Source organism: Lygodium microphyllum, chromosome 18 (genome assembly GCF_053477565.2).
Source record: "Lygodium microphyllum isolate KBCC chromosome 18, Lygodium_microphyllum_v1.1.10, whole genome shotgun sequence".
Taxonomy (NCBI): Eukaryota; Viridiplantae; Streptophyta; class Polypodiopsida; order Schizaeales; family Lygodiaceae; genus Lygodium; species Lygodium microphyllum.
Genome location: NC_141152.1, coordinates 137,064,711 through 137,076,770, shown reverse-complemented (window position 1 = coordinate 137,076,770; position 12,060 = coordinate 137,064,711). Strand labels below are relative to the sequence as shown.

The 12,060-nt window shown below is 38.4% G+C and overlaps 1 protein-coding gene across 2 annotated transcripts; it reads right to left on the bottom strand.

Moving 5' to 3' along the window:
- Positions 1-410: 410 nt before the first annotated feature.
- Positions 411-7,172, bottom strand: LOC148021426 (protein NRT1/ PTR FAMILY 6.2-like). 2 transcript variants are annotated; one of them, XM_087699299.1, is made up of 4 exons: positions 6,852-7,172; positions 3,906-4,123; positions 2,161-2,963; positions 411-1,466 (listed from the first exon to the last, which is right to left on the bottom strand). In XM_087699299.1, the coding sequence occupies exons 1-4, from the start codon at positions 7,054-7,056 to the stop codon at positions 584-586; spliced, it is 2,109 nt and encodes a 702-aa protein (XP_087555425.1). In that variant the 5' UTR covers positions 7,057-7,172; the 3' UTR covers positions 411-583. The 2 variants fall into 2 exon arrangements, with proteins under 2 accessions (XP_087555425.1, XP_087555426.1); XM_087699300.1 differs by lacking the exon at positions 6,852-7,172 and adding an exon at positions 4,229-6,802.
- Between the last annotated feature and the right edge of the window lie 4,888 nt (positions 7,173-12,060).

The following is a 12,060-nucleotide window of genomic DNA, read 5'->3' as shown; positions in this document are numbered from 1 at the left end:
AATGTGAGATATGTAAATAAGATCTTCCATGTGTGCAATTGTGGAGATATGTAAATCAAGTTACAAGTACATATGAATTTCCACATGCATCTCTCAAACTATTGCATCATGCTATCCTCATGTTAACTCCATATGTAGTTTTTCTTTATTCAAGCAATTTCTCATGTTTTTCTTTTTTTTTTCCTAGTTAAATTAATCAAATAATGCCATGAAAAGTATGTGATAATAATCGTCTTAGTGCAATTCAAGCTTTAAAACCAATGTGCACTATTTAATTTCACATGAATAGAGAGAATTCAAAAAATAGCTTAGTAAGACTAATTGTTTGATGTCTACAAAATTGTTCTAAGACTTGGCATCACCTCTTGCCAATTCAATTGACAAGAAATTAAATGGTAATCTACAAGATGTTACGAAATGCCAAACACGAATGTTTTTGGCAACTTCTTTACAAATAACATTTGACTCTTGAGTTTTTTCAAGGACTCGATGCTCCTCATTATCAAAATTTCAAAGGGCTTGTATTATACATCATATCGCTTGCATTACACATGTGGTTATTGTCAAACCACAATTTCTAAAATTAACCATATGCTGCCTCTTCATCTCTTACAACCTCCTTCTCATTCTCTTTAATAGTGCCATTATTGTTGTGAGAATACCAATGGGCACACATTAGGTAAATGGTGAGGTTGATTAGGTTAGATATTGCAAGAAGCCAATAGAAATTGTCTAGCCTTCCTCTATTCAAGTCATTTGCTAACCACCCTTGACCAGATCCATTTCTTGTGCACATGTTTACAGTACTAACTAATGCACTACTTAAGAAAAATCCAAGTGAAAGGGTGCTAAGGCAAAGGCCTGTTCCTAGACTTCTCATGCCACTTGGTGACATTGAATAGAAGAAATCAAGTTGACCGACATATGAAAATGCCTCTCCTACTCCCACGAGCATGTATTGAGGTGCAAGATAAAAAACACTCATTGGAAGAACCGCGACAATGCCATTGTTTGTATGTTGGATGTTATGTGCCACATGGAGTCTCTTCCTTTCCACTATTGCTGCAGATGTCATGGCAAATATGGAAAAAACTAAGCCCGCCCCTATCCGCTGAAGTGTGGTTATGCCTTTGCCAGGTTTACTCCACCTTCTTACTAACGGTATTACCATTTGATCATACAAAGAAACCGTAAGTAGAACACTTACTTGTGTAAAGAATGCTAATGAAGCTGGTGGAATTTGGAAATCTCCCCATACTTTTCTATTCATAGTAGCACCTTGTTCAACTGAGAATGTTGTCATTTGTGCAACGGCTGTCCAAAAGACTATGGTGCTAGCAAGGATGGGGAACAAACTTAGAAACTTCTTTACTTCTTCCACTTTTTTAAGGGAGCATAATCGCCATGGACTTGTATATGGCGTAAAATCATGTTGGCAATGTATAATGGCAGCCTTATCAAGAAATCTGCAAAACAGAACAAGATGAGACTCAATACTTGGACCTCTAGAGAAACATAAAAAACACTCTCAAATGTTGGGTTGTAAAGTTTTTGGGATGAATTTTGGGTGAGAGAGGAAACCTTTGTGGCAACTCATTAATTGAAAACTTAGGCTTTGAAAGCACATGTATGATAGCTTGCAAGAATATGGGGTTCAACTTTTGTACTTTGGGATAATATGCAATGCCCTTATTGTGGTAGATGCCAAGAAGCATTTTGTGGATGGGGAAAGGTAGCTTGAAAGTGAAAGATGCATGTAAGATGGAAACTTCGAGCAAGTATTTAAAAAATGAAAAATATCGTACAAATGTGTGCAAATGTATATATTTTTTGTGCCTATGTTTGTGTGTGGAATGGATGGGGAAAGGATGTTCAGGGAGTTGTTGAGCTCTTATGAAGGGGGTGTTCTAGAAAAAGGTTGTTAGAATGTCATTGTTGTACTCTTAAGCATATTGAAAGCCAAAGATGGATAAGATGGCAACTTAGTAGGTTAAGGAAAATGTAGTAGAGACATGTATAGGCTGTGTAGATACATGTATACATACACACACACATATGTATATATACGTATGCATATGAATACATGTGTGTGTGTGTGTGTGTGTGTGTGTGTGTGTAGAGAGAGAGAGAGAGAGAGAGAGAGAGAGAGAGCGCTCTTACAGGAAGCGGTTTGTGTGATGGACCGGCGGGTATCTCGTCGGCAGCGGCGGCGTCGGCTGGTGCTGCTTGCTATGGTCGGGGTGGGACAGGATGAGCATCATAAGAGCCGACGAAGGCGCATGAGCGGCGGGATCATCCTGAGGAGGAGGAAACTGAGGCGTCAGATCAAAAGCAGCACTATCGGGATGGATGAGGTGGACGTTGTGGCCGGGGGGGTGGTAGAGGAGGGAGGGGTCGGGGGGCGCGGGGAGGCGGCGGTTGCGCCAGGCGGCGGCGAGGACGTGGGCCACGTGGAGGAGGGGGCTGCCCTGCGGGGGCTTGAAGCGGAACCAAGGGCGGGCGCCCACGAAGAGGGCCAGGGCCACCAGCATGCTGGCGGCGCAGGCCGCGTAGCCCACCCCCCTCCCCAGCTTGTCCTGCAACCACACCATCACCGTCACCGACAGCATGGCCCCCACCGTTATCCCGAACGCGAACCAGTTGAAGAAGGACGCCTGCCTCTCGGCTGCTGCGTGCATCGATGCATTAAGACGTGATCGCCCCTTCATATCTTCTTCTTCTTCTTCTCCTTCTCCTTCTTCAGTTATCATAATATCCTCGAACTGATCCGCCCCCAGTCCCGACACGCTCGACTTTATCCCCCCCGTCCCCAGCGCCATCAGGTACAGCGCCATGTACAGCACCGCCGTCTGCTCCCCGTTCGCTGCCTCGCATACCTTGACACCTGATCCCTCCTTCATCATCTCGCATGGCGGTGGCTTCAGCCCTTCTGTCGACGCCGACACCGTCATCAACACTATCCCCTGCAACATTGCCACATCAAACTCCCATCCCACTAAACTGATTCATACTAAGGCATCAATTCTCGGTCCATAATTACACCTGCGCCCCCCTAGTAAAGCTCATTGTTGGGCCATATAATGCATGCAATGCCTCAAACTCCCATTACTAGGTCTTAATTGAATACTGATCAGGCATCATTTCCCTCTACATTACACCTACAAGACCTAGTAAAAGGTCATTGATCCATATGATGCACGCAGTGTTCAAGAAAAATGTTATCGAGAAACATTCTCAATAATCTCATCTGACTCTTCTTAAACCAGCAAATCAATCAATGTAGACATGCATTTTTAATTAAAAATTGTACACCATTTCAAAAATTTGACGGCTAAAATCCATGTAGGTTTAAGCCAAATAGGAAATGCTCAAAGCTTGCCAGCTGCATGCAAGTCTTCTCGAAGACTAACTTATCTTAGATGGCAGTATTTTCTTCTTCCTCCTCTGGTAACAAGTAGAATCAAACATCTATTTACCTCTTGTGTTGGATTCACATATTCAATCAATGCTTAAACAAACGAGTAAACAAATAAGTCAGTAAATCATTTTCTTGCTAACTTCCTTTCCAATGATCCATGAGTGGATACAAAGGCATTTGTTATTCACGTGTTAAGGAATAACTTTCAATGCTTGGTCAATGCAGGTAAGATGGTGGCAAGCTTCTCTAGTTGTTATAGCCTATTTACTAGGCATGCATTGCATCAATATACTTGATGTTATTCCTTAATCTTACAAGAACTAATAATTTGTCAGATTCTAATCAACTTCAACACATGGCGTATTTATCAACAAACTTTGATCAGTTTCACAAGTTAATAATTTGGTAGACATTTCTTAAACCATAACAATCTCTATTTATCCAAATGTTACACATTCTTTACAACACACACTCAGAAGGAAATTACCAAAAGTTGAATGCATGACCCCAATGCTATGGTGCAATAGCGTCCGAGGTAGCTGTCAGCAAGGAACCCTCCCAAAATGCAAGCGAGGAAGGATGTGCCAAGAAAATTTGTAACAATGTTGGCAGATTTAGGTATGGCCATGTGCATTTCATCATGTAGATAAGTCACTAGGCTCAAGCCTATCCCTAGTGTAGCTAGCCTTTCACAAATCTCCATACCTATTCCACAATCAACACAATTAAAGTCATTTTAGAAGCTTTCTCCTCCAAATATTTCAAAAGAAACGCATCAAAAATATATTTGGTTAAGTTGCATGTCAATACACGGCTCCTTGTGAGTGATATAATGACTAGGAGAATACATGATCTCCATATCTATTCCACAATCAACACAAGTAAAGTCATTTTAGAAGCTTTCTCCTCCAAATATTTCAAAAGAAACACATCAAAAATATATTTGGTTAAGTTGCATGTCAATACAAGGCTCCTTGTGAGTGATGCAATGACTATGAGAATACATGATCAATTTCACTTGATGTTTTCCAAATGTACAAATTCTAACTCACGCTGAGTTAGTATTCAAGGGCCATGTTTTCCTTGAGACTTAAGTCAAAGCACTTATCAAAGTGAGAATATCATTGTTACATACTATGCATATAGAGGACATATTTAAACATGGCCTCAAGCTTGTAAAAAAAGGATATTGATTAAACTTAACAACTTGATTTGTTTGCAAAAGCCTCATCTCCAAATTATGTTTTTGTAATATATGAAGTTGTATTGACCTTATAAAGGCAACAAACATCACGTCTCTAGATTATGTGTTTATAATGCATGAAGTTGTATTGACCTTATGAAGGCAAGAAACTACATGATCTAGATACTATGAATGCAAGGAGCCATATGATCTAGATCGTATGTCATAATTGTTATTTGTAACAACGTGAAATAGCAACAAGAGAGAAGAGGAGATGTGTGTGGAATGCAATATGTTTGGTGGTGTGTGTGTGATTTTCTACATAACATATCATCCTTTGTGTATTAAAGCAAGATAAAAGTTAATGAATATGCAATCATTAATGGTACCCTTTATTTGTTACTAACTTATTTCCCCCTCTTTTAAGTTCTTAGTGCAAGATCTTATGAATTTAAGCTAATGAACATGAAGGAAAAAGTAACGAGAGCATTTGATTTTTATTATTATAAATTAAACAAGGCAACAATCATGGGAGGAACCTTAAGGGGCTCATTATATATATATTCTATATATCTCATGTGTTCAAGGCCTATTTATAAATACTCTTATTTGAGAAAATTCCTTGAATAAGACACAACCCTTTTCTATTCATTTTGTAAATAACCCCTTTATATGTAAACTTTTTGTAAAGATAGCCTTTTGGAAAATCCCTCATATTAAACCCACGTGATACATATATGTATTTATAAGTGACCCCCTGAGAGAGGAACTAAGTATGTCTTTGTCATTTGAAAGCCACATCCACTAGCTTATGGTAAGTTATGTATAAAAAGTGGGCAAAAAGTAGACCTCTACTAACAACACTTTCTAGAGAGTGGAAACATGCCACAAAGCTAGAAAATTCAAGCTTGAGATATGGTCAACATCAAAGAGTTGGACATGCTACACTAAAAAGAAGGAAATAATGCTAAAAGGGAATAGCAAACAAGTGATGACCTAGTTTGTTGGAAGTGATGTCCTTGTCATACTTGAGATGCCTGAATAGAGTTGCTTGTTAGTACAATATTCCCAACAAGGGGAGGTGGTTGGAGTGGAGAAAATCCTTATGGAAAGAATTAATATGAGTGCCTAGCTACTAACATGTGTTATGGAAAAAAGAACAAGTGAACGATCTATGTAATATCCTTAATTGGAGTGATTAGGACAAGGGCTTGAGACATCCTTAGCAAGTTCATGAACTACTAGAGACTAGCAAAAGGGGTTGAGACTTCCTGAGCAAGGTAATGAGCTAAAAGAATCCAGCAGAAGGGCTTCAAACTTTGTAAGCAAGGTCATGGATGCAAAATGCCCCTATCGAGCCAAAGGCTTGTTCACCACTCTACTCAAGTACTCATGATGGAGTTACCAGCTCTTTTTATGTAGTTACGATGTTAGAGCCATGAGAATTAGTAGGATTATATAATATATCATAATTCAAAAAGCATTTTGTACAAGTTAGCATTGCATACAATCCCTTTTGGGCTAGTAAGGTCAAAGCCCGACTATTTAATGCAAAATAGATATTAGTTTCATATCCATGACAGTATATGTTTTTGTCTATACATAATACTCCACACATTTCCTGTTATGCAAGCATGGCACTAAACAATGGGTCTCCTGTGCAATGCTAAGGAAAAACAACATTTTAGTAGAGTTGTAACTTCTGAACCAGGAATTCCAAAATACTAATTGGAATTTTGAAATATCCTTAAAATTACATGTGTATTTTTCAAGTGATTTAGTTATAGAAGCGGAGGCTTGTACGAATTTTGAACGTCAATCTTGGTTTCTTTTTAGCGGCCAAGGTTTTTCATAAAGCACTAGGAGAGAGTGCATGCGTGTGTGTGTGTGTGATGATTCAGGTGGCAAATCTAGATGTTAGTTTATGGTGTGGTTGATGGAGGAAGTACACGGTGTCAAAAATCTTGTTTCCCTAAGGACAAGGAGAGAGAGAGAGAGAGAGAGGCCCATCTAGACATAATGGGATGCAAAACTCTTGTTTCCCTGAGGGCAAGGAGAGACACCATACATAATGGGATGCAAAATTCATTCTTATTGGGATCCATCATCCCTTAAGAAACGGATAATGAGGACCAAGCATGACATGGATAGATGATATTGTTAGGTAATGAAGCGCAAGAAAAGGGTGGCAGGCAAATTATTTGCTGGTCAGAGCTCCGATGAAATCGTAACAGCAAGCAGGTGACTTACAGAGAATCAGGAGGGCTGCCCGCCATCCCCCCGTGCTGGCCTTGCTGGCAGGCCGCCCCTTGTAGTCCACTGCCCTGTCCGACCTCGTCTCGTCTTCCTCCTCCGCCTCCTTCCCAACCTCATTCACACCACACCCCATCCTCGAACCATGGTTAGCCGCCCTGCAACCCTGGTTAGTAGCCTTGTTGCTGCCACCAAGCTCCATCACTTCCCTCCCCCTTGGGCCTCCCAGCCTTACCGCAAGTTTCTTTTATTCCCCACCTTTTTCACCTCATAGAAAAAATAAGGAAATCCTTTTCTTACCTTCTCCTCCTTACTTTGTCCCTTGGCCCTCGTGCATATATATACAAATGAGATCAGCCCCTTGTGGCAGCTGCCCCACCTTGGGGATCTTTCATGTACATGACATTAGATTTTCTACCCTCCCCTAAACAACACGAGTAAAAGCACAACCGTTGTTTGTTCATCTTGTCTTATGAGTTAATTACAGCCACAACCTTTGATGTTGCCCCCTTTTGGGTAGTGATTGGATATGATAATGTTAAGAATCTTCCTTTACCTCTCACCCTTTTGACGATCATCATCTCTTGGAAAAAGTAAGGGCTCTGTACAATTAGTTATGCCCCAACTCATTGGTGGAGTGGCTGCTCTTCCAAAACAGAACATTAACTAGGTATGTTTGTTGGATTTCATTATCCTTTCATACATAGGTGTCCATCATATGTCAAAAGTTGCAATTACTAAAAGCTAAACGGCATGTCTAGAAAATAGTCTCCATTAACATAAATGAATAATGTTGCGTAAATATAAAAGACACAAGAGAAAAAGACAAAAAGATTGAGTCAATCTAAGGGATACAAGGCAAAAAGCTAAGGAATGATATACAAACTAAATCAAAAAAGGCTTAGAACAAATCCACAAAGAGGACGTACACTATGGCTGAAAGAGATCCACATGTAAATGTATTGGGCAAGTGTTAGTGTCTAAATGGATATGCCTTAGTCCACATGCATTAGTAGCATCACTTCTTTAAATGCCCATCTAATCCAACTTAGCAATTGCAAAGAGCTTACATATCCGTTAACCACATACTTATCCAAAAGTGAAAAGGCGAAGTCATGTGAAAGGATGCACACATTGTACACGCACTAGGAGTTTTCTTCCTTTAATATCAAAAAGCCCTTTGTCATGGCCATCTAAAAAAGTTGTAATGCCCGCACATGTTGCATCCATAAAGCATGGGTATCATATGCTTGGATTGTACGAAACATCATGAATGCCTTCTAAGCTAAAAGCATGGTCTCTTCATTTTCTCTCACATCTTTACTTTTTGAAATGAAATGACCTCCTTGTATATTGTGTTGTTGGGCTTTTGAATTGTGGATGTCTTATGAAAAGAAGAAATTTGGTAACGTTGTAAATCATCAAAGATAGCATCCAATGCTTTTAATCTTAAATATCAAACTTCTATACCTAGGCTTCTTCTGAACCCCTTCTTATAACCATAATTGTACACATTTCTTTTCCATTCAATGTGAATGGGACCCTTTGTCTTTATGCAAGCCCAATATTCCCTTCCCCCCTTCCCCCCTTTTAAGTGAAATAATGCAATGTTATTAGATTTCAATTTCAAGGTCAACGACATCATTGTTAATTTGAGAAGAGTTTACATGTGCTTCAAAAACTTCCAAATTCATGTTAGATTCGTATTTAAGTTAAGAAGCATTGGCTATTACTAGACCAATATGCATTTCTAGGCTTGAGTTCTAGTTAGACATATGCTTTGGAGTTCTTAAAAAAAGGTAATCATGTTTATTCCTCACAAATTTTTCTATGTGCTAGTATGGAGCTTTGGAGTCTAAGATGTTATTCACCTCTCGAATCACCAATGACTTGATAAATCCAAAAGGTCCCACCTTAAAAATGTCATCTTAACGACTTTTATTCAATCAATCAACTTTCCATACCTTTAGAGCTACAATAATTGGTGAGATATTCTATCAGTTTGGTAAAAGTAATATACATCCTCTTACCTCGTTCATCAACTCAATTTGGTAGAAGTAGCATGCATCCTCTTATCTTTTTCAAGAATTTGAACAAGTTTGTGATGCATTCTATTGCTTCGTGGCTTATCAAGATGTCACACATTGACGGCATTCACTCGAAGGGTACATGTTTCGAGTGCATAAATTTGGCTTGATTAGAAATTAGTAATTATTTTGAATTGTGAGTTTGTGGTTATAAGATCATCTCTTGTAGGGTCAAATGTAATGCAAGGTGGACACCTAACTTCATCAAATTGGATGCTTGCATGTGGAGTGTACAATTGCTGATTGTTCTAAATTATATTATAGGTGTCTTCAATCTTGGATGCTAAGGAAGCTTGGGAAGAACTAAAGAGCTTATTTGGGATAAAGGCAAAACATCCAATCATATGACTAGTTATGGACATATTGATCTCACTAGCTACATAGCCAAGCACAAGAGCGTCAAACAAAACTTTGTGATAGTCACGAAATAAATCTTTTTAAAAATATGAAATTAAGACCATAGTCTTATTGTGTGGAAGAAAACCAAGAATATTAGAACATTGTGGGCATTTTTTTCACATAAGAGTCTCCTTATAATCAAACATACTAAAGTCACACTTATGCAATTTGAGAAAAAAGAAAAAAAAGTAATATCAATTAACACCTACAACCATGTTCTATCTTAAATTTCATATGAGCTTCCTTTGATCTATGCATCTCCTATATATTATAATGTAAGGCAGCACATGTTAATACATTGAGTGACCAAATTACTATTAATTTTTTTCAATTCAAAAAAATTTATATGACATAGAAATATTGGTTGCAAATATAGCAATGTATTCAAAAATAACAATCTCACAATTTTGAATACATATCCAATAGCATAAGTAGTGAATTTGCCAACAATAGAGTCACTAAATAAGAAGGGTATTCACCAAAAAAATGGATCTTTATGGACTCCAAATGGAGAGAAAAATAGCCAAATTTTTGTCAATAGTAGATTTTTTACAAAAATAGCAACCTCTCTTGAAGCATCAAGATGTTGTTACAACAAGTGCCCATGAAACACATGATAGTCCTCTTATTTGCTCAACAGTTCCATGGAAGGATGAGATAGTTTGCACGATTCGGAGGCTTTCATGCATGCAAAGTCCACCTTTTATAGAACATGTAAGATACCATGTGAGTTCAAAATAAAGGGTATTATATTTAGTAAAATTTACAAGATTATATTTACATAAGTAAAAGCTCTACAAAACCATCAAACAATGTTGCAAACCACATAGAACCTCCAAAATGCGCACAAGATTCACATGCCACCTCAAACAACTTGCATCTCCACTGCATACCCTCCATAGCTTTGTTTGCCTCACTAACCCAAGTCCTAAGCTTAGATCAAACAAGTTCTAGAACTTTAAAACCTAGATTTGAATCAACCAATTATGAAGATTTGTGAACCATTAAAATGATTAATTGACAATTTTAGTCATGAAACAAACTATTAAAGGGTATAAGAGGGTCCCTCCTCACTAGAAAAGTTGTCTCACAACTGACCTTCAATTAGTCCTAGAAACCTTGACATTGACTCAATGCTTCAAAGAGTCACAATGTTTTAACACTTGTAGCTAGATGATGGTTTTCTTCTATCTATTATCTCATATGTTTGATTTTTCTCTATTGTCTCTTATTTTTGAGATTTTTTAGAAAACTATAAAATTAAGAAATATGAATATGTGAATACTATTTATTGTAAAAGAATAGAAAAATGGAAAAAAAATCAAAAATTAAAAAAAAGAAAGCTTAACTAGAGACAAAATCTCATCACATTGCTCATCTAAGAAGGGAGAGACCACCCTTCCATAGGACGGACCCATTGGGGGTTCCGCCCACCCGCTTCCCTCAATAGGTGTTCTTTAGTTATCTAATTAGATCCCATCACATTTATGTGTGACATTTAAAATCAGCTTCCTTAATTAAACTTTTTAGGAAATAGGGGTCATTCGCGTAACTTATGGCACTAACACGAAAACAGTTCAGACAGGTTCCTTGGAAGTAAACTTAATATTAGCATCTTAACTAAGGTAACAATCTTGCCCAAAAAGTATGATTTCTGCAATTTGTGAGGATGCGTCTTATTTCCTCCAAGTTTCTACCCCTGTACTAGTAACAAGGTCTCGAGAATCTATCTCGAGTCACGCATATCGTTTGAGTAGGATCCAGAGGCAGGGAATTTACAACCAGAGCCCCCTGGCGGGTTTGGTCCACGTTCCCGTCATTGCTATTTAGAACCCCCTTGGCTAGAGTTGGCGGACAACTGGGGGTGGTTTGGCGCGCCCTCCAAGAGTTCAACCTAATTCATTATTTCCATTTCTTTTGTGAGTTTGGGGTCATATTATCATTTTATAGACAGTGTTCCTAAATTTACAAGTACAAAACAATGGTGAAGGCGAGTGCTTGGGACATCTGCTAAGGTGGAGTCCCTATCCTTGATGCTTAGTGTTTGCCCTTCTTGCCTTTGGGTCAATTTCCATTATCCTCTGAGGGATAGAGAATACCCTTTTTCCAATCCCACTCCTATGTGATAGGAGCGAGAATTTATGCAATTGGATCTATATCCAATGGTTCTTGGATGGTAGCTACCCTAGCTTGCTAGCCTTTAGCCCAAGGTTCTTGTCTTGTGAATACAACACTCGAGTTTTCTTGTATTGACATCGAGTTGTATCATGGTTAACAATGATATCTCCAAGGGTGTTTTGGATTTATTGGGGCCAGTTGTAGGATAGAGACCAATAAGTGGTTTACTTGTCTCCAGGTTAACCTATGTTTGTAACACTAGCTTAGCTTGTTTACAATTAAACCATAATTAAGTTGAATTAAACCCTAGCCTTATGTATCATATAGGGTTACATTTATCAATTTGCCTCAGACAAATAAGTTTAGCAATTCATATGCACATCTTATATCTATCTTTAAGATGAATCCCTAGAATGTAGTGCAACTGAAACTATGCAAGATGCCACGCAAAATGAGATGCGAGTCCTTCCTAAATCATAAATAGAGTATTGTAACTTTTCTTTGTGCGAGGAACATGAAATCATCTCACCTGATGCAAATGCAAGTCGCTTCTGTTTAAAGGTTTATAGGATGTCATTGTCTTGCACGGTCTTGCATATTTG